The sequence below is a fragment of the Syngnathus acus genome, chromosome 14 (genome assembly GCF_901709675.1).
Source record: "Syngnathus acus chromosome 14, fSynAcu1.2, whole genome shotgun sequence".
In the NCBI taxonomy this organism is placed as follows: domain Eukaryota; kingdom Metazoa; phylum Chordata; class Actinopteri; order Syngnathiformes; family Syngnathidae; genus Syngnathus; species Syngnathus acus.
The window spans coordinates 1,319,820-1,346,618 of NC_051099.1; the positions used below are offsets into that span (position 1 = coordinate 1,319,820).

Below are 26,799 nucleotides of genomic sequence, written 5' to 3' on the forward strand. Positions count from 1 at the left end.
TTCCCAGTATCTCTGCCTGAGCAATTTGAGGCAATAGGCTAGCCGGTAAAAAAAGAATAAATAAATCCCAAGACATATTTTTTAATTAGGATTAAAAAAAGAGGGTGAAATATTATTTCTCCAAACTCAGGTAAGCATCCTTTCATAGTATCAAGCCAAAGATTAAGGTATTTGCTCTAATAGGAAAAAAAAACAAATAGATAAAAAGCTTGCCTGTAAATCATAAATCTCTTAAGATCCCTAACAACTCCCCTTTCTCCAAGACAAGGATCATAAAACATGAGCAGAAGGGAAAAAAAAAAGAGGCAAAAGGAACGGGGATGGTGGGCCTCTGTGGGATAAAGGCGAGGAATTAAGGAGGCATTTTATGACAGCTTTCAGACACAGTTATCACCTGTGAAAGACACGGGCAAACTTTTTCTTTGACCTTCAGCAACCTGCCTCGGTGTTTTCCTTCCGTCACAGCTTTAGATTGTATAATATTCCGCAGCTCGCCTCTTATTAGACAAAAGGCCTTTTCTTGCGCTTCATAATGTTGAAATTGCAATTAAAAGGACTTCAGCTTTCTCGAGCAATGCCAAATGAAAAGGAGTTTTGTAAGGTTAAGGTACAGAGCAAAATTCTTGACATCAATGAAAAATAGCTTTCATTTTAAGGCCCACATATGCGTTATTTACTTCTGGAGTGCTAGCGTCACTTTAGACTTCTTTTCTAACAAATGTGAATGCATCGTAAGTCACACAATGTAAACCATATAGAAAACATGTCAAGTATATTTTACAATATAACATATCGGGCCTTATATTTCAGAAGGGGACATTTACGTTTTTTTAATCAAATATTTCTTTATTCTTCGCATCAACACGTGGCCCCATCAAAAAAGGATGTTTTGTTCATTTAAAACAATAAATAAAAGTTTTTCAGCAAAAGTGACCTTCAAACACCCGCCACGGAGTAGTGGGTGGAAAAGAAATTCACAAAACATTCGGAACAAGAGTCCCTTGTCATCCATTTGCTGTCAGTAAATGATAACCTTGAGTTTTGAACAAAATATTTTGATTACGTCAATACTTTCATTTCCATTAATTCAAGAATAAAAGCATTGAAATATAGAACACACTCAGTTTTGTTTCTGCGTTACAGGAAGCATTTATTCATTTCCTAAAAATACAGATTAGACTGTCAGAATACCAGGAAAGTAGACTAATGCCTGATAATTAAAAATAAAATGAATCCCACCACCACTTTTGACTTGATGACTAAGTACCATTAGCACAGAACACAATTTTTGTCTGAAGCCAGCAGTTTGAAGCTATCATGCAAAAAAAAATTGCCATCACACTGACCCACTCCGGCATCCCACTGAACTGTCACTGAAAGAACATAAATTCTCTCCAGGCCAATTATTATATGCAGCATTGTCCACCCTTGGCATTGTTAAAACCTCACCTTGCTTCAGAAATGCCAAAGGAGGTGACTTGTGAGATGCAGAATCTACATGTTTCAATAAACATTCCATTCCGTTCGCATGGGTCCCCCGCCTTGACTCGCTCATCCACACGCACGCACGCCGTCGCAATCCATGGCCGACGGAGTCAAGTCCCCCTGATGAGTTGTTGACAAGAAAAAGAGAGCGCTGTCGCTTCCAGACATCGGCGGCCTGAATGTATATTCAGAAATTTGCACTTTTCTCATTATAAAAGTGTGTCAGCTGAATGAGCAAACACCTGCCAGGGTTCTATACGGATGCGCGCGCTCCCCGGAGAGATGAAGGCAGCCGATGCGATGGCTCGCATGAGAGGAAAGGGCAAAGGGAGGAAAAGGTTGTCGGGCGAGTGTGCAAACATGATGGGCTGAAAGTGAGTGAATTTAGACGACAACTCTTTGCTTATGCATGCACCTTGTCAAAGCAATCCTAATCTACCGATACGATTATCCATCGACTCTTTTTCACCCTAGCGCTGAGAAAATAAATAATAATAACAATAATAATAATAATGCTAATAAATAAATGTCTTTGGAAGTGAATGAGTTTTAATAGCGCTCGGAGGTAAGGGAGACGAAAAAGAAAAGCTTTCTGGGCTGAATTCCATTGTGTGGTTTTCCACTTTTTGGCCACAAACAAAAGAGAAATGATTGCCTGTTTTCTAGTCTGGTTCACAATCCAAGTGTTGTGAATTTGGAGGATCACTGGACAGTTTGGTGGTCTGGTGTCATTGTGCATGAGAGGATAATGGGTCATCGCAATGGAGCAGCCATCATTATTTTGGGCACCCAACCACAAGATCAAGCCCCGTAGTGTTTTGTGGGTATGTTTTGTGTCCGTGTGTGTGCCTGCCTGCGTTTTGAAAGGCCTTGTCTGTTGGAGCTTTGGCAGCCTGTGAAAACATACTAACAAATTACACAAAACCTTGTTTGGACCTCTGGTCAGGGGAAATGTAGTGGTTTTAATTGGGGAGAATACATAACCTGCATTTTAGTGCACATCTCGTATATCTCAGAATGCATTGTGGTTGTAACATTTTTTTTTTTTTTTTGCTTGTTAGCTTCCACAAACATTGGGTTCTCTAAAGTTCAACACGTAGTTTAGGAAAATGACCTACTCCAGCCTGTCTCTAAAATCCAAGTGATGAAAGGGCAAGTTAAAAACAGCATAAATAAACCTCTATGATATCTCGAACTGAAAATGCTAATGTGGTTCTCAGGCTTTGCTTTCCTACTGTAGCATAATGTATTGCTAATTAATTTGGTTAGTATTTTTTCTGTTCCTGGCATCATAAGTGATTTTTTTTTCAACTCATATGATGCTTTTCATGTTTCTAAATGCAGCCTGAATCCGCCCTCGCCAGCAAAGTGGTCCTGTTGCTTTTTGGCATGACAACTAACCACATTTATGTGCCTTTAAGCGCTAAACAAAAACACATCAACAGCTTTCCCAGCATAATTAAATGACTAACCCATAAAGTGAATGATCCGAATCAGGAGCATTGACTATATTTTCTTATGCTGGTCAATGTCACATGGGAGCTGGAGCCAGCTATGTTAACCGCTACATTGCATGTTAAATATGCACAAAATGTAGACGCCCCCTCTCTCCTCCTCCTCCCTCCCCCTAAGGTGTGTGTTTCCCACTCGCGCTGATCCAGGTCATTTTGGAAGTCGTGTACCTTGTCTAGTTTGAAAGATCTTCCAACGAGCCATCTAATTTCAGCCAATCCATTTCAGTTCCCTCATGTTGCCAAAGTCTCATTAGGGTTCTTTCGCAGCCTTTTATTGCTCTATTGATTTCCATTGATGTCTTTTCGGAGGATGGCATCTTCATATAAGTAAAACTTTGTTCAAAGAGGTCGGGAAGATTGTTTACCGCATTTTTTCTTTTTCTGCAGGCCCCTGGTCATGTTTGATGTCATTTGTACAGAGGTTTGCATAAGTTTGAGGACACATTTAGCTTTGTTCTATTAATTCCCTTTTGCACAGGAGTTATTTTGATTTCATCTCTATATTTATACTTCCATGTCTTTTTTTTTTTTCGTTATTGGCCTTCAACTTAAATGACGACAAAACAGGATGGAGTAACGTTTTTTTGTGTCTCTATGTCCAGCTTTAAGGGACAACAGAATCGAGTTGATCCGTGCGTCGTGGTCGGAGTTGACCATCAGCATCCATGATGTCACGCTGTCTGATGAGGGGATGTATACCTGTTCGCTTTTTACCATGCCCGTCAAAACTGCCAAAGCCTACCTGACAGTCCTTGGTGAGTAACTGACAACTCTACTGTATTTTTATGTCTCTGGCTTTTAATTTAGTAGCAAAACATGCATTCTCTGGATGCATTATCCACAAACATGAAGCAAATGTGTGACGCTACAAAAATGCTAATTTTGTTTAGGTTAATGCTTTCTAATGGCTGAAATTGTTTGTTTGGCTTTGACACTTCCTGCCTGTGTTTGTTTGGTGAATAGGACAAACACATTTAGTATGCTTAAAAAATGGCATACCCCTTGTCCGCCCCCCCAACACAAACATTTTTACTAATGTTTGTGATCATTGTCCTGCACAAACATTGTCTCATTTCTCACCACTCGCCTTATTATCTCGCCAATTAGTTTTTGCTAATGTTAATAGATGTGCTCGTGCACTCCAGGCCCATTAGCTGTCTCTCTTTGTTAACAAGCATTCCGAGAATTACAGAAATTAACTAGAATCGCTCAGTGGGGATACGGAGGAAAATATTTTTTTGCAACACTGAGCAATAGTTAATGGTGCAGACCAATGTTTTAGGACAGTGGCTGGATGAAAAACACCACTTAAAATTGAAAGCGCTCTGAAATAACATTCATGTTTGATTGTGTTTCTATGCAAATATCTGAATCATTTTTTTCTATTTCTTGTTCTTTTGTTTTCACCTTCACTGAATGTGACTGCTTTGGCCTTCAAGGTGGCAGTGTGGTGAATGACACAATTGAATGTTACTGCAAAACCTCAGTAACACGGTTCTCAATTCATATAAAAAGAACTAAATAATAAAAGAATTTCAAACGGTCCCAACTCAAGTGCATTTGGCGTTGCATTGTGAAAGTAGGAATTCATTTGCAAAAGACAGTATCGCAAACCAAAGAGCAACTCGCAAGGACTTTTAAGGTGCCTATAGACGAGGCGATGAGACAGCCAAGGCCAAAGTGAGTCAATGTCAATGTCTGAGTGACACGGCTTTGAGTCCTTCTTTCTGCTCCCGCCTGAGAAATATATTAAAGCCTGCGTTGGGAGTGAAAAGTACAAAATATATCGAGACACTGTGAACCTTTGAGAAAAACGGATGGAATTTGTTTTCTACCATTATTTTGTGTCCAACGCAGTACATTTCAGACCCAGCCGCAATTGGTGAAAATATTGTCAGAGCATATAGTTAAAAATGTTTTGGAATAACTTTACACTTCCCACATACTTTTAAAGCCTTAGCACCTGTTCTCACTCTCTTGCTTCAAGCTGTTTCAAAATAAAACAAAATTGTATATTTCAACACCGATATGTTCAAGCAAACCATGTACAGTAATTACATCTAATGAATGTCTGCTAGCTTAATGCTCATATGTTATGTGAAACACCACTGACAGGCTCATTTTAATTAGCATAGATGTTAAGGTAAATCATAAAGCTTTACCTTTTATTTTTACATTATTTGGGCTTGTAGTGTGTCTCAAAGCACCATTGTGTTCATTCTTTCACGAGGTTGGAGCGTTGTGTGTGACTTCATCTCCATCCCTCAGGCGTGCCGGAGAAACCCAAGATCGAGGGCCTGATGAAACCCGCCTTGGAGGGCGATCACATCACTCTGACCTGCATGACGCATGGTAGCAAACCTGCTGCCGACTTGCGCTGGTTCAAAAATGAAAAGGAGGTCAAAGGTGAGTAACGTTTTAGTAACATCTCAATCTCTTTTTCATTGGAGAGCATTTTACAACTGTTGACAAGATGGAATGAAAAAGGTTGGGACAATTTTAAATAAAAATCAAAAATTATTATCGATTTATTTCGTAATCAATTATCATCTAATAGAGATTTATAAACATTCAGCGGCATTTAAGCAGTTTTTTTTTTTAACAGTCTTTCAGACTAATGAAGTTGTTACTGTTGCACTTGTCAACATCGCAAGTTTCCTAATAAGATCGCAAACTCTTTGCTGTTGTCACGTTCATTTTTGTTGTTTTAATTTGCCGAATTGTACAGTAGTGTAATTTCAAGATGACATGTTCTTAACTGTTCTTAACTTCAGTAAAGTGGCTCGTGACTTTGCAGCGATAGGTAAATGTGTGTCCCTGGATGACAATAGTTTTCGAAAGCAGGTAGAAAGCCTCAGTGTGCAGCACTGGAAATAAACTGTCATCACAGGGGTACACTTTGGTACGCAGGTACCTTCTTTGCGGGGGCTTTATAGCCTCTCAGGTGCACTTTGTGGGGGGCTTTACGGCAGCTCGGTGACGCTTCGTGGGGGGTTGGCCTCCCCTGGCTCGCTACAGAATGCAAACCCTGAATATTACATTGTATTTTCCCATACCGTTATGTAGGGCATATAGTCATCAAAACAGAAGAAAATCAGAAATAGTTTGTTATTGTATGCCACTGGAATAAAATCCACCTTGTTTAGGCACATAATATATATTTTTTCCACCACTTGTAGCCTCTCACTCAAAATAACAAGTTGACAAAGCAATTGGGGATCATGGGACGTATTGTCCTGATTTCCAGCTCGACTCATATGTATATGAATTGCTGAACTAAAGTACTTGAGTTTGATGGAATCTCAATCGAAATGTCTTTCATCGGCCCTCCTAAGAGCACTTGGGTTGCAGCCTTCAGTGGCTGCAGCAGATGTCACTTCTGATGAGAGTCAAGCGTGGCTGTACGTCATGCACGTCCTCCAGTGGGTTCGCCCCGTTTTTCTACCGTGTCAAAACAACGCCACCGCACGTTGTAGACTATAAAGCCGTTTCTAGTCGGTTGCCACGGGAAATCTTTGTCTTCCCGCCGCTCGCTGTCTGCCACTTCACTGTTTCTTCCCCCTCCAGCTTAGGCTCAGCCTGGCGTCTCGATCGCAGGCGGCCCAGGGTTCCGATAAGCGAGGAGATTGTATCAGATCAATGTTGGCTTCAAGCAAACGTCATTACACATTTCTATTTAATTAAACAATCTGGAGACATTCACTTGCCTTCTCTCCAAAGCATCTTACTGTGTTGCTTTCTTTGATTAAAAAAACAAACTGTCAATTTCATTTCAAGTAGCGCCATTGACAATTCAATAGGATTTCATAGGAAAAATAGCATGATTGTATTGAATAGAAAAATCGCTACACTCCAAAGTATATCAAACTATAATATCAGATAATCATTTCAAATTTCAGTGCTGCTGTTTGGTTAGCAGCAGAGATCATTTTAGTTGCTACTGGTGTTTTCCTCATAAGAAAAGGCAGGTGTCTATTTGGGAGAGGCCTTTATTTGTTTAAAGTGGGTGATGCTTCCCTGACTAATTGGTTTATTAGATGGACAGCCACGATTTGAGGAAATTTAGCATTCGCACTTCTTATGTCCCCCGTTGGTGATTATTACGTTTCCCAGCGGTCCACTAAGAAAAGAAGAGCTCCCAATAAAACAAATGGAAACACATCCAGGACTTAATTCTCTCTTAAATTACCACCAAAGGTTAACAAATGCAGAGACGCTTCCTGAAATGTTCTTAGTGCTCGGCAAAGAAGGTCAGACATTATTATCTATTCCTGCAATGTTGCGTGTATCCTCTTTCTTCTTCCAACTCTTTTGTATTAATGTATTCTACCTCGTGACAACCGTCGCCTGTCTCTGTGCGTCTCCCCCCCCCTCCCCCCTCCCCCAAAACACTTTTCAAAGCTTTCAAAACAAGAGGCAGTTTTCATTAAACCAACAAAAACAAGAGCATCAGTATCATGTCGTCGTTTTTCTCCTGGTAAAAGAAATTGCGCCCCCCCACCAATGACAAAAAGCACCTTGAGACTTCATACAAACGTCAGATTAGAAGATTGCTGTCAGCTGCACTATTGGACTCGTCAAGAATTTCGATCGGGGCGATGTTTCAGCCCACGTTGGGTGTCTGCCATCGCGCCGCCTCCCTCGCCGCAGCTTAAGCTGCGACAGCTCAGCCCGCTATCTGGCAGCGGGGCTTCTCGGGGTCCAGATAAGACGGCAGATAGGATCAAATCAATGCTTGTTTTCCGCACAATTTTAAGCAAACATCGCTGCGTATTTCTTTTTAATGACTGAGATGGAATTGACGCCGTGTAGTTTTCTTTTCACTTATTGTGTGACCTCTAAAGTGTAATGCTTGAGAATTGGAATTGAAAGGAAATTTAAAGACGCACGAAAGCTTCAAACGGAGAAATCAAAGAAGCGAAGTCGCTCGTTAGTCAACAACGCGACTCACAAATCAGCCGCTATTGCTTTCTTGAAGAGCTGTGAGCTTTCACCGTTGCTTGTAGTCCGAAAAATACCACAAGCATCATAAAATCTTACTTAAAGCCAAATTGAATCAATGTAAACACATCATTGTATAAAACATTTCCATATTTGTTGCTTCCCTTGCTACTGTTTTAAGTGACTTGAGCTTATCAACTTTGCTTCACCGTGAATGCACATCTTTTCTAAAAAGGTGTGAATTATTTATTGGCGACTGACGGTCAAGACTGTGTGACATTGAGAGTGATAGTAACACAAATGCAAATAGATGTTGGTTGCATTTAAATGTGGAAGAATAAAACCAGCAGAGCCAATAAGATGTTCAATTATTATTCGTCCATTGAACGCTATGACCTTCCATGGAGCGGCGTTGAAAATGGCAAAAATAAATAAACATGAAAGCTACGCCATCACATCTTCACTGATTAATACAGTACGATTTATATTCTCAATGTATATTTGTGCAGTCCAGGTGTTCATCATGGTGACAAGTGGGTGGTGGGGGAGGTGGGGCTGGCTCACCCTGAGAGAGAAGTCACCTGATGGCAGGAATATCGTAAATGACAATTCTGACATATTGTGCTGGGATCTTTGGGAATAGCAGCGATTATATTAGCAACGCAGCCAGCGGAGCAGTCCATCACCCAATGGCATTCATTTACCTGACAACCTATGCTAAGCGTATGTGCCTGTGTGTTTGTGTGTCCTCGTACCAACACAATAGACGAGATGGAGCAGATAGCCTGCATTTAAATTTTGTGTGTGCGCTGGCACGAAATCCAATATTCTCATTTCTCCCCTTTCTTTGTCCCTTCAGTCCCCAACATGTAATGATATATTTCTATCTCAGTTATACACCAAGATCCATGGAGACCTGTGCCAGTACCCGAGCAATGTAGGGCTTGTTTACACACAAGTGAACGGGGGGGGGGGGGGGGGTACATGAAATGAATATTTATTCCAAATAGGGGCGGCTATGTTGGCAATTGGATGAGTATTATCATACTGTGTGACCTGAACAGTGGAGGTTATTGCTTGGTGCTGATATGTGATAGCTGGATTCCTAAGGGGGCTTGGAAGAAAAAAGAAAAGAAAAAAAGATTTGATTTCAAACTGCTCGCAGTCACATAGTTGTTCTATTGTCAATGTTGTTCGTCAAGGACAAAGTGCCGCGTGCGAAAGTTGCTCTCGTCTTCAGGACGCTCCACTGGCAAAAGGGCTCAGTAATTTCTGCATAACCTTTAGAAATACTTCCAAGTCGTAATTTGCCTTGAGCAGGTAGTTGTCATTACTTGAGGAGCTGGTGAGGATTCTCATTTCACTCAAGACCTAATGGTTAGTGAAATACTTTTTTTTCAAGCTTCAAAAGTAAAAAAAAAAAGGTTTTGATCTGTGGGTCTGTGGACTACATTCATAGCAGCAAGAATCCACAGAGTGAGGTGGAGCGGATCAATGACCATTAAAGATGTAATTCCGAGATGGCTTTCGCAAGCCACGCTGGTATGAATAAAAGATGCCTTCACACAAAAGCGCTCATTCTCCCTCTAAATCTCAGTGCTTTACTATTACTATGGTACAGTATATTAATTGAAATCAAGGCAGCGGTTAAAGTCGGGTCGAGTGCTGTTTCACAAAACTAACTGCAGCATTTTTCTCTTTGCAGCATTTTAATTGCTGGAACTGCAGCTTGCTTAGAAATTGTGTGTCAATGCTAAAGAGATGATGTGGCTTAATACTTGACAGCAATACTGAGATCCAATGTAAATATTCCCACGAGGGGCTGTTAGCAATACAGCCAATGACATCAGAGAAATGTGATTGGATGCCAAGTAGACAACACTTTGGTTGTCTCTTTATTGCTTTTCTGTCTGAGATCTCATTATTGAACTTCTTTCTGGAAAAAGTCCACTATTCCAAAGTGAGAAGTCTTTTACCTAAGTATAATTAAATACGTTTGACGCTACGGCGGAAGAAAATCCATCCTGGATGTGACTTCATTTGTCCTATGGGCGAAAATGTAAATCATTCTTACAAGTGTCAAATTGTTGCCATTTATTAACTGTGTTGATTCCCATTTGAACTTTTCATGATATTGTTCTGGTTTATTGTTGTTGCTGGTCAGTATGTAATGCATACTGCAGTGCTGGCGGACTGACTGACACCATGTCCAAAGAACAGGAGATGGGACTGTGACACCTCCGGTCTCAGCCCATTAGGATCAACATAGTGGAGGTGGACAGCCTGCCAAGGTGCCGATACCCACCGGACCCACAGGTCTCGCTCTTTTTGGAGACCTTTCTTTTCATGAAGACACTTTTTTAGAAGTGAATGCTTAGGGACTTGTGTGAGGACATTGCGGTTTACACCTGCCAGGTGTTGATAGAAGCGTCTTACTTTTAAGACTCGGCTGTTGTCGAATGTCAGTGAAGCATATCAGATCTATCGGGGGACATGTCTCAACATCCACAACAAGTGAGTTCCTTGTAACATGCAAAATGTCAACACCAACATTAGTTTCTTTGTCTTTCAATACAAGCTTAGCTTACTTAAATGACCGAGAAAGCATACAGTGCGAGGGATACTGGCAACATTGATTTTTTAAAATACTCAGTGGGCTGTTGGTGATGATCCTCCCGTCATCACGGCAGTCCTCGCACACACACACATATCAGTTTCTTTTCCTTTCTCACTTCTTCTGTAAAAGGCCATCATGTTTTCATAGTTTAGCAGGTGTTCTCTCCATTTTTGGGCCTCCGTCCTCAAAACTCCCACAAACCTAATGTAGTAGTGGGCTGCACGTATCTCCACTGCCAAGGACAGGATGCGTTTAGTCAAGCACAAATTATACAACAGATATAATTAAATAAGGTGTTGAAAATCGACATGCTGGAAATGAATATGAGCGGGCTTCAGGAACAGAACTTTTAAAAGAGTATTTAACAAGCAATACAGATTTGCATTCATTTTGCTAATTGCACTTCAGTGTAGCTGTCGTACAACAAACTCATACGGCTTACTAGGTTCGGGGTTAATTAGCGCTAACAATGCCGTACGCTACACGAGAGATTCAGAGTCAAAGAATATGGCAAGCAAGAAGACAAGGTTGATGTGATTTTCATCACTGGAACAAATCAAGGCTATTCATTTGCGAATGGCAAACAGTTTCCAATTCCCCGCCATATACAATGGCCCAACAACTTTCTTTGAGTAGAATAAAACATTTTTATTGGTGCAAAACCCAAACAGTCCTCCAGCGCTCCCATCAGTTATATCTGCTGTATATTACAGCATTACTGAGCGAGCGTGCGTTTACCAGTAGCACCTTAATGCCCTTGGGTCCAAGATGTTGGCAAATACACTCATTTTATTATTTGATCAATATCACCGTAAGAGATTTATGTAGAGGCTTATTTTGTTTTGTCGGGTGGAAAAAGTGCAGGGGATAAAAAGTTATAAATCCTTCACTTCCTCGGTTATAGCTGTGAATTAATTTCGAGGTGAACAGTGTGTGATACTGAAAAAAGAGGTTTTTCTTTCACGCTAATATTGTAATCATGCAGTTTTAGTTTTGTTTTGTTTTCTGTAATTAAATGATGCAGGATTACCAAATATTTGGACCTGTAAGCCTTTATTGTAACCATTTTTTCAAGTTCATCTTCGGATGGATGCTGCAGACGCTGCCGAGCTGTCAGTCAGTCATCTCGAGTGGGAGGCGAGCTCATTGGCTCGCTATAGGGAAGTGACGGAGCACAATTGTTGATTGACAGGGTGGATGTGAGCGGTGAGGCGTTGGAGTCTGCTGGGATGATTTGGAAAGTGGAGCAGATGAGCACACAGTCGGGAAGCACTAGGAGAATAAACAGTCTCTTTAGGAGAAGCAAACAAAAGGTGGCCTGCACGAGGGGGGCTGGCGCTCCCTTGACTGTGCTCAGAATACACAAGTAGGCCACCTTTTACAAAGGAGAACAGCAACAAATGAAGATAATAACCATGAACAGCATACACTTCACCAGACACGGCATTAGGTACGCAGTCTAAAGAAATATCCGTCAGCGCCACCGAGCCTACTTGGTCTTGTTAAAAGGGGATAGTGTGGCCTTTGTGAAATTTTCAACCTTAGCTCTGGTCACTTCAACATTCCACAGCAACATTTAAATACAATTTTGTGCTTGTTCATTGTTTGAAGTGGATTGGAGGTGGCTGCTTATAAAAGCAGATGGAATCATACTTGCATTTACACCTTATCACAGTTCCGCTATCAGATTACTTGGACTTCATTTAATTGCATTAACAGAGGACTATGGATATGCTAGCTCTCCTTTCGATAATATGTCAGTCCCGTAAAAGCACAACACGTTGATGTTCCTCAGCGCTGCATCGCTGACACGATTGCCACCTTTTCCGCGCAGGAGCCAAGCAGGTCAACGCTAGCGGGAAGACTTTCACAGTGCGCAGCTCGTTGCAGCTGCACGTGGACCGACGTGACGACGGAGTGGCGTACACCTGCAGAGTGGACCACGAGGCACTCGCGCAGACGCCGCAGCAGACCACCGAAGTGCTGGAGGTTCACTGTGAGTGTCAAGACATGAGCGTCCTGGATCAATGCCATTCATTTGACCTTGTGTGTGTTTGCCTTAGATGCTCCTCGGGTGGAGATCATCCACTCTTTGGCCGTCCCTCAGGAGGGTCAGTACCTAAAGTTGGAATGTGTGTCTCAAGGCAACCCTTCGTAAGTCATTCACCTGATGCCGCTCTTCTGCGGGATGAAGTTCCTGTCTCTATCTATCATTTCTCTTTCCAGGCCAGATCCTGTAATGTGGACGAAAGACGGCGTGGAACTTTCAGACCTGGGCAGGGTGATTGTGGAAGGTCGGGAGGTGACGTTCACGTCACTGAACAAGACGGACAACGGCACGTACCGCTGCGAGGCCAGCAACCACCTAGGCACCAGCAGCGCTGAATATGTACTCTACGTCTACGGTGAGTCGTATGGAAACAAAGTTAGACCTAATTGGTCCAAGTCGTGTACAATAAGGAATAAAAGCAAGCACCAAATTCAAGTGCTAGAGGCTTCTGCTGTGCATTTGCATTAGCAGTGCGAGTGATTAGTTGTAACATCGCTCACAGGGCCTCAGGTGACACTAATACCACCAACGTCTTTCTTTAAATAAACCTGCGTCCCAGATCTTCTTCATGCATGCACATCATGAGGGAGGAGCGAGGGGGTGTGTATGGGTGTGGAATTTAGTGCTGTGTTGTCAGTAATATTACCACGGAGAATAAGTCATTGAGAGCAACGCCAGAGGAAGTGGAGGATGAAGTGAATCAGTGTCGGGGAAAACGGATAGCTCGCCCTCCTCGTTTTCCTGTGTCTCCTCAGCCGTTTGTCTCTTGGAATTAAGTCTCTGTTCCGTTTGGTTTAAGATAGTTGCGTGTTTGTGTGTGAGTGAGTTGAGGGAAAACAAGTCAGAAACCGAATTTCTCCAAGTAGAACAATAAATATTGCTTGATTATTACAACTCGAACCCAGCGGGGTGTTTTGTATTTTGCAACGAGCATGATATTGAATATTCTTTGGCCAAATAATGGTGATACCTCGTATTGACCCGGCTGCCGGCGGTGGTTCCGCAGTAATAAGCTAGCCGGGCTGTTCAAGGATACAAGCAAGGTTGCTATCAATAGTTTATGAAGTGTCTGCTTCAGGTCGTACTCACAGCCACTGTGACGTGAATGTAAGCTTCTTGTTTGTAAATGTTGAATATGTGTAGTTGCACCCAAAAAGGGTGCTGTCGGCAGCTTGACAAATATATTAGCAACGATTATGATCATCGATTAATCGTTTTTTTAAACTTAAAATGTTCAAATCCTCTTAAATATTCTCAAATTCTTGTAGTCCTCCATGAAAGCAAAATCATTAACTTTGTGCTGAGTCAAAATAAGACATTTGCAAAAATCTGCATTTTGGAAAAGGGCAATCCATTTTCTGATGATTGTTACGGACCAAACATACAACTGAGTCATAATCGATTTATATTTTTTGCATGGTCAACTTGAAACAATGTCCTGTTTGAAAAAAGCGACAGATATTAAAAAAACTTAACTAGTTCATCAAAAGAAGTCATTTAGAGATTCCTCTACTATTAAAATAATTGTTAATTGCAGCCTTAAAATATATTAAATGAAACAGGCAGTTTACTTGTCAGGCATTAAATAAAAGAAACGACGACTCACACTTTGCCAAGTATCCATATTTCTGGAGAGTTTTAATTAAAGCGTGTGTGATTCCATGCAGGCATTACTTGCAGCCTAGCACATCTTAAAAATGTCATGGAAATAGAAGAGCATAAAAATGTGATGCCCTTAATAAAATTGATGTTCAAAACTCAACACCACAGAAAAGAGCAATTGTGGCTTAGGAGGGTCAAAGATTCCAATGGAGATTCATTACTTGTTCTTGGAAAATGGCACCCGCTTTGTACCCGGCGTTCATTAGTGATTAGCACACCTTTTAGCCTTTTACAATTGCTGCCATAATTCTCGGAAAAGACCTTTTTAATGGTTCCTCTGCAGCAAGGAGACATTTTGACTCGGAGACACGCAGTCGAGCTGTTTTGTGATTCTCGCCCGGGCTGAAAAGTCACGGAGACGGCCAGGCCTTGCAGCAGGGCCAATCAAAAAACCTCCACAGTGCCATAAAAAAGCAGAGGGACACAAACAAGGTGGCGGTGTAACCTCATTAACTTTGTCAAACAATGCTTCACCGCCAATCCCTTTGTCCCGTTCATATTTGACCATCGCTTTGGATTATTAAAATTAAATTATTAAAGTCCCAATGATCGTCACACACACACCTGGGTGTGGTGAAATTTGTCCTCTGCATTTAACCCATCCCCGTGTGATTTTAATCCATCCCCTGGGGGAGAGGGGAGCAGTGAGCAGCAGCGGTGCCGCGCTCGGGAATCAGTTGGTGATCTAACCCCCCAATTCCAACCCTTAATGCTGAGTGCCAAGCAGGGAGGCAATGGGTCCCATTTTTATAGTCTTTGGTATGACCCGGCCGGGGTTTGAACCCACAACCTTCCAGTCTCAGGGCGGACACTCTACCACTAGGCCACTGAGCTGGATGGAACACCTCGAGGAATGCCTTCAAGCCGTGACTCGAAAATAGAAATCTTTTGAGTCTGTAGTTGAAAGACTTGTTTTGAGATTGTGAAAGCAACATTTTTTTGTATGTTTAACGTTTGCTCTCTCCCACATCATTTTTGGAGTCGGACCTCTGCTCTGCTTTCCCATTGAGATTAAAAAAATGATGTTTCAAGGGAGTGCCGGCCAAGAGGGAAGAAAAAGTAATTTATTTTACATAATTAAAATGACATACATAGCGGCAAAAGGTTTGTTGCAACACACACAACCGCATCTGTAATTCCCTTGTTGTCAAATGTCAATATGCACGTTATGTATTTCTGCTTGTTTTTAACATTTTTTTTTTTTGCTTTCCCATTGCTATAACATGGCTTGCAATCCAATTCATGTGTGGTATCTAATTTCTTCCATTTTTTTGAGTTGCATTTTGTTTTCCCCTTTGTAAATGTTTGTATGCCTATCCCTCCCACCAGAAGAACCCACCACCCTGCCTCCATCCACCACCCCTCCCTTCCATCCCATCCCCCCAGACTCCACTGTTCTAATAGGCACCCACGCTTCAGACCCCACAGTCACTGGAAACCGAGGTACCGTACCACCATCTGCTTTTTTTTTTCCAACCTCCTCAGCATATTGTCGCATCTCACGCTTGTCTTAGATTCAGATGACTCCCGTGTGCAATCACTTCACTGTTAATATTCCAAAGTCGAAATTGACAGGGGTTAACTTCCCCCCCAATCCCCTTTTTAAGCCTTCCTCTAGGTAGCCTGACTTATTGTATTCAGTTGGAGTGGCGCTGTTTAAAATCCAATGTCCCCTTGACATTCCTAAGACTTGTGTAGTCCCGTGCCCTGAAAGCTCAAAGAAGTAAATGTCATGTCCAACTGCAAATGTCTGCCCCCCAGAGATGACTCATTGTGACTCCTAATGCTGTGTTCAATCCAGGAACCCTTCACACTTGAAAAGAAAGAACCTTTTTTTTTCTTCTTCAAAGCAGTAACTCAAACTTTGAGAGAGTGCTGTTGATATACCCCATCATATTAAGTTGGATGAAGGATATTTTAATGAATGGGTTGTCATCTACAAAAAGGATTTGAGTATGATTGGAGGGAACACTAAATGCTGATGTCACAGTTTTTTTAAGTGTCTGTCATTCCTGCAAAAGTTGATGACATGCCGGGTTATGATTATAGATTTGGACATTAATATCCACTGGAGTGTGGACTATGAAACCACCACTATAGTTCTTCACATTTGATCAAAACTTCTCATATATATAAATATAAAAATAATACAAAAATAAAGTGACCCCAAAAGTATGTGTTGTAGACATTTTCCAATATTTCGTATGGAATTCTGTTAAATTAATACAAAATGATGCTTTAGCTATAAATGTATGATTTTTATACACGGTACCGTGCAATCTAGTGTGAAGAGTTCATGATCATGTATCTACGCGCGCCTTTAATCCTCTATGAGGCTGACAGCATCATATTTGAGTTAACCATCCTGCAGCCAAGCCCTCCATGGTGTTGCTCCAAGATTGGAGTCAGAAAAGGTTGTTAGCGTCTATCATGGTGGCAACCAAGGAGCCCAGGGACGCCAGAAAGATCTTATCATGGGATTAGAACTACTTTCCCAGACTGGAGGATATTGTCGAGTGATACAAGGAACAATTGAAGGACTTTTGTTGAACCCTTCAACATAATGGAGGAGGAGTTGACATGACATGGTCTAGCACATATTTCAAGAACGGCTCAACGAGATGTTGGAGTAATAAGGCACTTGTTGGATGAGATCATTCTAGATATGGGGAATTTTGGGTGGATAGCCCAACAGACTGAAAGGAACTGTATGGCCAGAAAAATGAAAGAATGGATGGACTGAGAGAAATGAAGCGTCAGACGCTTCAAAAATATTTTCATGACGCACTGCAGGTTTCTGCGTACATACATATATTTTGCCCTTGTTTTAAAAGTCAGACAGCTAGCAATAACTGGACTACCTTTGTTTGTTGGAATGACTGTTTCCCAGGTGATTGTGTCTGTGCACCCCACCCTACAATAACGCTGACATGGCGCCACGTCTGAAATGGTAACACGAGACGTTGCGTTTGATTGACGTATCAATTTAAAAGTTGGGTGCTGTGTTAAGCAATATGCAAATGAGTTTGCTGACGCTCAAAGTTGAAGGAACCCTTTCCTACCTTTCTTTCTCCCTCTCAAACCTTTTCCCTCAGCGTCATTGGCTTGGTCCCCATATTCCTGGAAAGGTTTCCACACAATGTTGAATATTCCCCATCAGCTTCTGATGTCTATTTGTGTTCTGCTGACACACAAGAGGGGCGCAGCTTCTCTATGTATCGTAGGGGAATCTGGATATCAGACTCCTTCAATGCGTCCCCAGTCGCTACGCTATCTGCTTTCATGCGTCTTCTTGATTTATTACCCGCTCTTTTCACGGGCTCTAGATGAAAGCAAACATGCATGGAGCGCTTGCAGCCCCATGACGTTTTGTCTTTTTAATAAAGTTGTCCGCCTGAGCTGAAGACGCATGGTAGGTCCAACCTTGGAGCTCCTAAGGCGGAATATTAGCATATAATACACCTGATTATCTCCTTTATGCATTCCACCGCTCACATTTTGACACCTTGCTTCTATTTGTCAACCCACGCTGAATAAAACAGTGCGAGTTATCTTGTACCAAGTTGTCATTCTCCGCGAAGCATTTCTAGTTGCTCAAAGATTTAATATAGTTTATTTACAATCATTTTATTAATTAAAGGTCTTGCTGAAAAAAATTGGTCTATTTTGTGAAGTTTCACAGATAAAGACTCCTTGGGTTGGAGCCGCATCTTGGTGATAGTTTTTGGTATTTGCTGCCAACACAAGTCATCTAGTCTCACAGCAAGAGGTCTGTAAAAACTGAACAGACGCCACATTAAAAGTCTCGCTTCTTTTGCTTGGTTGGATAGTGCCAAACCACTGAAGTTTAGGGGCCTAAAGCAAAGAACAACTTCACAATGATGAATGATAAAAGCAGAATGTGGAAGTTCTGGTGATATTTAACACTTATTATTAACATTTATTTATTTATTTACTTAAATCTACTATGCTGTGGAAATGTACTTTTTTTTCTTGCAGTAGAATGAAAATGGCTTTGAAAAATGTATAGTTTATACGCATTTAGCCTTAATACGTAAATTATAGCTCAGATATCACAATTACCATGTGGAGTCACATAGTGAATGGTGGCATTTATTCAATCTTGTAGAAATATTAGCAAATAAATATACAGCAAACTTGATGGTTCTAATAAATAGTCTAATTAGCGCTAATGTGCTTTGTGGCAGCTGTTGACCTCTAGGGTGTAACTACAGCAAAGATAAAGAAAGATTCCAAATCTCCAGTGTATGACTCGAGACTGATGTCCAAACTGTAGCTTGTGATTCACTGTATTGATTAAGCGCCGGAGCGTGCGCCCGCCCGCTCAGTCTTAATGGCAATAATACATCTTTGGCTAAGCACCAAAGGTCTGTGCAATGTCATCAAAGTGTACATAAACACATCCTCGCTCTGCATGGCCGCTTACCTCTTTGCCGTATCGCTCTTCGTGGCTTAGCAAATTAGCTGTGACCTTGCCAAACTGAAATTAGTAATCACGCACAACAGGGCTTTCTTTGACATATTTACTGTTCACTCCACGCAATCAGTATTCCTTTGGCCAACCCCTGTTGCCCGACGCTGGTGCTAAGCACGGGTCCTGCCTCAGAGAGGACAGCAATTATTCATGGCTGGTGTCTCTGCCCGTGGAGGTGCAAAAATAATCAAATAAAGCACGGCCAAACTTAAAGTTATCTTCTCTTACTTTGTACCTGAGAGGAATGGAGGATAAAAGAAGAGAAAACTGCACCGGCGGCTTTGACACAAACAACGGTTGTACTTGAGACATGCATTGAAAAATTGAAGCTGTTGGACGCCTGATAGGTTAGGTTGCATGAGCGTCATGCTCACATGCATTCATTCGTTTTCTATACTGCTTATCCTGTTCAGAGTTGCGGGCTTTGTGCTTTAAAAAGTCGGCTTGAGAAGAAAAAAAAAGGTTTCGAAATCAAAGCTTAAATAACTTTGAAGTTAGGTTGCGTGTTCACACAGCCAGCCTCTAGATCACTGGTGTCAAAGTCAAGGCCCGGGGGCCAGATACGGCCCGCCACAGTATTTTAGGTGGCCCGCAAAGACAAAGAAAATTGATTTGATTTCAATATTTCAGTTTTTATTAGTCTCTGTTTTGAAAACTAGTTATTCATCAATTTGTTGTGTAGCCTATACTGTACATATATACAATATGAGCCGTTCATACATTTATTTGGGTTGACAATTTTAATGGGGCTTTGAGGCAAACTATGACTATGATGCGGCCCGCGACAAAAATAAGCCTGAAGCCTCAGCTTAACATACAAAACCAGTATCGTTATTTATCATTCCCCGCACCCTCACGCACACACGCCACACTGTTGCTCCGTGTCGTCCATTTGAAGGGTCAAAGGGCATGGGATCAATAATGGGTTGCCGCAGTGTGGCGAGGCGATCTTTATCTCAAGCCTGGGTGTGTTCAGGATGCAACGCGGATTGTCTGAAGACAAGCGGCAGCTTAATTACCAGCCTTCCTCTGGGCTCTGTTCCTTGAGGGCTTGCGCCGTCTGCATTTAAAGACAAGGGGTCTTTTCCCTACAATGAAATATTCATGACGCCGGCTCTTGATTGTGAAATCTACCTTGCAAAATAGTCTGACTTCAATAAAGGTTACAAAAGTTCTGGAAATAATGAAACCCAAAGTACGGCAATGGAATTTCTATCAATGAAGTTCCTTCATCCAAATTTGTCCGTAAGGTGGATTTAATCAAATCATCATGATTTTACTGCTATCTTAGGTTAGATGCTAACATAGCAGTAAAATCATACGTTTTTGGACTATAAGTCACAATTAAAATTCTTTCGGCGCTCCCGTCGCAACCTCAAAAGGTTCTTCACATTTTTTCTGTTAGCCATGATTGCAATGCTAACCTTTCGAAGAAAAAGCACAACAAACAGTTTAAGTGTTTGTTTCCAAAAACTTTTGATGGTAAAGGACAAAAAGTGCAACGTGTACTTTGCAGGTACTCCGCTTCAATCAGCTTTAGACTGGGGGAGAAACCTGTTGTGAAAACCCAATAAGTGAAAAGACAATTTTCATTCCTCGGAGGGATTTCCAACAGCTTTATTTCATTGCTATCGATCTAACGTTAGCGCAGGGTTAGGACGTGTGATGAGCAGAAATAACATTTTCTCTCGCAGCCGCCGCTTCGGTGGGTGACTCGTGTTCAAAGCAAAAGGCTTATGTTCCCGTGGCAGCATCCTCAGATATTTCAAAAGGGGTTAAATATTGAACAGCCGCGACAATCTTCTGTCCATTTCCTCCCTGGCGTGGGGCGCAGGACGAATTAAAACATAATGCAAAGGTCTTTGTGCTTATTGCTGAGGCAGCTTATTGATGAGCTGTCACATTAACTGGCTGTGGGGGGAAGAAATATAGCAACAATTTGGAAGTAAGTGTAGAACAGGGAGGGAGAAATCATTAGATCTCAAGGCTCATGCGATCAATTACATATAATAACCCCAACTCCACCCACCCATATTCATTCAAACACTGGAAGGTCTGCTTTTTATTTATTGAAGCTTTATTCCTTTGACTTGTCCCTCGAAAGGATTCTCAAGTTTAACACGCCCCCTCTTGTGTCGGTTTCATTTAACCCATTCCACTCGTGCAATTATGACGGAAAATTGTTGGCCAAGCAACAGCGCTGAAGTTGTGATCAAGTTAACGCTGCTGCGTTGGTTTTACCCCCATTGTCGCTTTCTTACTGCTGAGGTTATCGACTCCGCCGAACACGCCGCTGCCGTGATAGATTGAAACTCGCATTGGGCTTAATGAATTCATAAGATTAATTATCTCACTCTGATTATAACTTCATTTTCATTGTGAGAGCAGGATAGGAGGGAGGGAGAGAGGGAGTCTGGCCGCTTGAATATTCAAGAGAGTATCCGCGACCATGTGACGGGCTTTATTGAATGATTAGCAGGAGTAATTTGTTTTCAGAATCTAATTAATCCTCTCAGAGACACCAAGCAATAATCTGCAAGGACGTAGGGGGAAAAAAAAATGTGAAAACGCAAACGCATCTCCATAGCATCTTTTGCTTTCTTCAAATGCATCCATCTTTTTTCCATCTCGGCTGGAAGCTGCAACCACTTTGGGCTACTTTCCTAAATGAAATTTCACATGAAATTAGTGACCCTTCATAGGACATGAAACTATCCCAACAAATGAACAAACAATACCGATACCAAGTATCGATATCACTCGTACTTCTGATATTTGACATTTTAATGAGCACAATACCTGAACAAAGACTTGACAAACAACTGTACCAACAAATTAAGAAACATTACCGATACCACTAGTAGCTGTAAAACATTTTAATGAAAACATTTTAATTTTAACAAGCACGATAACTGAACAAAGACTTTGCTTCAATGCTTCGATAACTTGAAATCACCGATACTGGTATAGGTGCTTGCCCATCCTTAAATCAAATCCCTATGAATTTGATTTGATCTATTATGTGTATGTATAAGGTGTAAGTTCTGTCTGAAAGATATAAAGTGAGGTTGTTTCTCTTGCCTTGTTTGTTGTATAAAGCCTCAAGGACACGCCATTTCTGTAAGCCTTTTTGTTTAAGGTGGTTATTAGACTTCAGAGATGCTACATTTGATCGTCAGAGGCTGAGCTGTTAAGCCTCGCCAGATGAATGGCGTCGCAAAGGACAATTCTGTTTGGTAAATGACTGCACTGAAAGTTCTTTAGATGAAGACGGCGGATGTGCAACAGACAAACTTTGATAAAGAACGATTCCCATTTGGAACGCAATCCTGTGAGGTGACTTTCAAGCCAAACATCAGATGAGCAGTCGGGCACCTTTTTACAGATAAAAACATCTGAAATCTTGCAAAAGTATGTTTTATCTTGTCACTTCACGGTCATGAGAAAAATGTGCGGTTTTGCTTTCATTATTTGACTCACTTCGCCGTGTATTCATTGAGCCTTATCTTTCTGTCAAGGCGGAATTTTTCACGGCGCTCGTTAGATTGTGCATAATGGTGTCTTCGACAATATGTCTTCAAATGTTCTATATTTGAAGTGATACCTTTGTGACACCCGTGTCCATTGTTTGGCCAAAATGGAATGATCCTGTAAAGAGGCCAGATGTTTGTTGTCAAAGTAATATAGTTCTGCAGTTATGCCAGCAAACTGCCTTGTTTATTGAGGCACACGGTCAACAGAAAGAAGCCCGTAGCCATCAGATAAGGATTTAGCTGGCGGCTTGAGGAGGAAGACTTTTGCTGGGAGTCGGCGGCGACTCGCACAAGCTGCGAGCGTCTTTGATTTATTCAACACGGCCGGGCGACAAGGAGAGCGCCATAAATATTGAAGGACAACTTTGCTCTGCTATGAAATCGCACCGAGAAGATATGTGCCCCTTATTAAAAGATCTTGTGATGATGCTTAGAGACCTAGAAGGTTCCATTTTGGATTTCTTTCTTTTTGCTTCTTTCATTTCTTTCCGTAAGCCAAACAGTACCACTCTCTCTCGAAGTGACGCTCTAAAAAAGAATATTTATGTGTGGGATCACATATGGAAGATTGTATTATGGTAAAATAGAATAGAATAGAATAGAATAGAATAGAATAGATCTTTGTCATTGTCACATGTACAACGAAATTTAAAAAGTGCCAACCGATCTGCGCATGCGATAAAAAATAAATAGAATAAAACATGTATTTTTATGTGCAATATACAGCTACATTTATATGCATCAAGCGGCGGGACTCCAAGGCCACGCTGATGTGCCCATGTGACGTCTGCGCGTGCGCTAAAAAGTCCTCGCTGTCGTGCCGCAATGAGGTACACAGACAGCCATGGGGGGAACATTGCTTCCTCCTTTGCTTCACTGACCATGCAGAACTTTAGCACAGTGAAACCCTGCTAAGTGCCCATGTGTGTGTGCGTGTGTTCTCACATGTGTGTGTGTCATTGCGGGCGTTTGTTTGTCCGCTGGGAGGCGGTGAAGTGTGAAGGCCTGGTCATTCACACGACGGCGGCTTATGGAGCGCATGCAAGCCAGCTGTTCAATTGGGCCACATGGGAAGAGGATGACGAAAAAAAAAAAAAAAGGCGAGAGCTATGTATGTTGAAATTGTTTCTACATATTCCTGGTAACACCTTCTTTTCTCTGTGGAAGAAAATGTCAAGATAAAAAATGTCAATCCAGTTGTGATGCTGTCAGTACAACAACAGGTGGCACAAAAATAATCTGTAAGCCTAACCCTCATTTGAAACCGTACCCCTAATTTAAAACCCTACTTTGCAATCCTTTTCCTAATTTAAAACCCTACTTTGAAAAACTAATTCTAATATAAAACCCAACTTTGAAGCCCTAATTGAAAACCCCAACCCTAGTTCGAAACCTCAATTTGAAACCCTACCTCTCATTTAAAACGCTCATTTGAAACCCTACTCCAGGCATAATATAATTTGCTGTTGACACCCTTGTTCATTTTATTTATTTATTTATTTATTTGTTTGTTTGTGCGACGTGAACAACTTGACAAGAAAGATCCTTTATCATCTTTTTCACACCTCTATTCGGCTGACAAGAATCACTCTTTTGTTCTTTTGGGGATTTTCTGATGATTTATTTACTGTACCTTTGCGACTGCCAGCCTGCTTTGCATTTTGGAGATTCTTGCGCCTCCATGGGTGGTTCCTGAATTATTCAACTCCCTGATCTTTTTTCCCCCTAACTCACTATGTCGTTGTCTTCACCTTCATTTTGCTGGCTGAATGTCTCTCTCCCACTCTCACCCTCTTACTCTCAGTTTTATTATTCCCTGAGAAATCATGTGAAAGGAGCAAGCTCTCATCAGAAGCATCCTTAGAAGAAGAGAAAAGTGGAAAAGAAAAGCCCCTTCATTCCTTGTTGCAGTGTTTGCTCTATTTCTTGATTTGATGGTAGCGTTCTCCTCTCCCTCCCGTCTGTCCTCAGATCCCAACGCTCTGGGCCATCACGGCACGGACCACGCTTTGATCGGGGGTGTGGTGGCTGTGGTGGTCTTTGTCACCTTGTGTTTAATCATTGTTCTGGGAAGATACCTGGCCAGGCATAAAGGTAGGTAGCAACCACCTCGGACCCCGCCGTCCATCTCGCAAAGCTCACATCGTCCCATTGGACATTCCCGTGGCTCAGAGAATCCTCAGGTGGCAGATGAATGATATGCGGTGGCTCCTGTGAAGGACAAAGAATAAAATAAGACACAGAATCGGTGAAGATTGAAATCCCTTGAGACGTGAGGGCAATTTCAACCATGGAGGTGGCCCACATATGACCACGTACATTTGAAATTAACGATAAAATATGTGCGAAGTAAGGATGGCACAAAACCTTTCGTCAAAAATAATCAACAATAGGGCCGCACGCTATTTGTACGCACTTTACATGTGGCGCTTTTACGTAGGAACGTACCTGACAAACGAGGCCAAAGGGGCGGACGACGCGCCCGACGCCGACACGGCCATCATCAACGCCGAGGGCAACCACGCGCACGCCGAAGAAAAGAAGGAATACTTCATCTAGACTGTAGAGGGCGCCTCCCTTGCCATCCGTCCCTCCGTGTCTTCTTCTCTCTCTCTCTCTCTCTCTTTCTCTCTCTCTCTCTCTCTCTCTCTCTCTTTCTTCCCCAGTGTTTGCCCTCTTTTTGGCTTCATCTTTTACCATCATGGTTCAGCGGGCATTTTTCGCAGGCATCGCTGCTGAAGTTCACGCGTATTTTTGCCCCTTCAACTCTGTAAATCTACCATGACTGCTTCTTACACCCTCCAGTACGACACCTGAACACGCTAACACAAGCCCCTCCCACTCCTTTATGATCATCCACACCACACACACACACATCTCACATCAACACGGTGCCTAAAAAAATACAGACGCCATTGAACTCGTGTCAATGCCTTCATGTATCAGTCAGTAGCAATGTAAATGCTTTTGTAGGTGGTCACCCGGACGGCCCATCATCCCGTTGCTTAGCTCTCAGCATTGTGTCTTTTGATTCTTCAAATTTTTATTTTTTTTTTTATTTCGATGATGATCTGTGCTGTTTGGCGCCTTATACATATCTACCACACTCAATATCTTAGACGATGGATCCCTCCTTCTTTAAATAGACTTGTAATTAAAATGTGGAGCCATGTAAGATAAGAAGAAGGCTTTGTGTGGTACTCGAGTTGCAAGGTTGCTCAGATCCGTGTGTAGTTAGTACAGTAGAGTGGGGGGTGTAGCGTGCTACCGTTTAGAAGTGAGAATACACACCAAAAATTTTGCAAGCGATGCTAGATGAGATATTTCATCCATTGAGAAGAATAGAAGAGCATTTTCTAAATCTGCTACCAATCTACTTTTTGTGTATATTCTTGAACTCGGCAGCCACTTTTGTTTTCAACATGATGGCTTCAGGTCGACTAGTTGTATAAATTGTATTTAAGTCAGCAAGAATCATTTATGTTCTAATGAGAAGAGAGGGAGAAAAAAAACATCCCATCAAATGTAAAATTAGAAAATGGATTGAAAAGAGTTCATTAGTTACGTTATGTACAGGGATTTTGTGATAAATGCAATTTATTGCTGTAAATTCTGTTTTGATGTGCACTTCAACTAATTTTATGTTTTTATGGACCAAGCAGTTTAACTTTGAAAAGGAAAAAGTACAAAAAGTTCAAATGTTCAAAGTTGAGTATTTTACCTTTACATGAGTCGGGTATTAAGTCCACCTCAGACGTGCGCAGTGAAAGTTAATGTTCATGTGAAATATTCACAATTGGAACACCCGAAGGGGCAAACTATTAAAAGAAAAAAAAAAAGTCATGAATGTGTTGCGTTGTTTTCCATATATTATTTCCCAAATGATAAATCTTGATGGACAAAGATAAAAGCACAAGATGGAGTTAATGTTTTTCATTGCCTTGAGGGTGCTACTTGATTCAAATTGACAGTGATCTTTGTTTCCAAATCGTCCAAACAAAAGAAAAAAAATTCAATACTTTTCTTTGAATGGTTTTAAACTCCCTGCTGTGTATCGTGTCTGCTAAAACGTGTTTGATTGTGAAAATTGCTATTGAATTCCAGCTCTCTTATAATCTTTTTGTATATTAGCAACTTTATCAATTGTTTTGTTTTGTTTTTTATTTTTTTATTTTATTTTTTTAAATCATACACTTCGGCCAATTTTTGCATTTTGTTTTGGCACACGGCATGTAAATAATGTGTGGGAAACTAAAGTTGGTAAAACCACATCAGTAAGTTTTGGTTGGCCTCTTTTTCATATTTAAATTATTTCAAGAGGTATTTTAGAGAATGGGAAGAATGTTTAGTAACTTGATAGTAGAGAACTGAGGGGATTGTGGCTTTTTATTAAAGATGAGAATTTAATCACATTTTCTCGATTGAAGATGTAGAAATTTTCAATATTTTTTCTTTAACCCCTGAATGTTCCGAACACCGGTGGCGTATTTTACAGTGTAAGG

At 41.4% G+C, this 26,799-nt stretch overlaps 1 protein-coding gene and 1 long non-coding RNA gene across 7 annotated transcripts in view; one reads left to right on the top strand and one right to left on the bottom strand.

The window, feature by feature from the left end:
- cadm2a (cell adhesion molecule 2a) overlaps positions 1–26,571 on the top strand; it is a 120,386-nt gene extending 93,815 nt beyond the window's left edge. For 3 of the 5 annotated variants that reach the window (XM_037270635.1, XM_037270631.1, XM_037270633.1), the window contains 8 exons: positions 3,602–3,754; positions 5,268–5,405; positions 12,392–12,553; positions 12,621–12,711; positions 12,784–12,962; positions 15,599–15,712; positions 24,269–24,391; positions 24,738–26,571. In XM_037270635.1, coding sequence (XP_037126530.1) covers positions 3,602–3,754; positions 5,268–5,405; positions 12,392–12,553; positions 12,621–12,711; positions 12,784–12,962; positions 15,599–15,712; positions 24,269–24,391; positions 24,738–24,856 — 1,079 coding nt within the window. In that variant the 3' untranslated portion in view covers positions 24,857–26,571. The remainder of the gene's footprint in view (positions 1–3,601; positions 3,755–5,267; positions 5,406–12,391; positions 12,554–12,620; positions 12,712–12,783; positions 12,963–15,598; positions 15,713–24,268; positions 24,392–24,737) is intronic. The other 2 variants (XM_037270632.1, XM_037270634.1) reach the window with 2 other exon arrangements.
- Positions 4,823–18,906, bottom strand: LOC119134146. Of its 2 annotated transcripts, none has more exons than XR_005100274.1 (3): positions 18,717–18,906; positions 14,531–14,662; positions 4,823–5,376 (listed from the first exon to the last, which is right to left on the bottom strand). It is a non-coding gene; the product is annotated as an uncharacterized LOC119134146 (long non-coding RNA). The 2 variants fall into 2 exon arrangements; XR_005100273.1 differs by lacking the exon at positions 4,823–5,376 and adding an exon at positions 10,712–11,829.
- Positions 26,572–26,799: the final 228 nt, after the last annotated feature.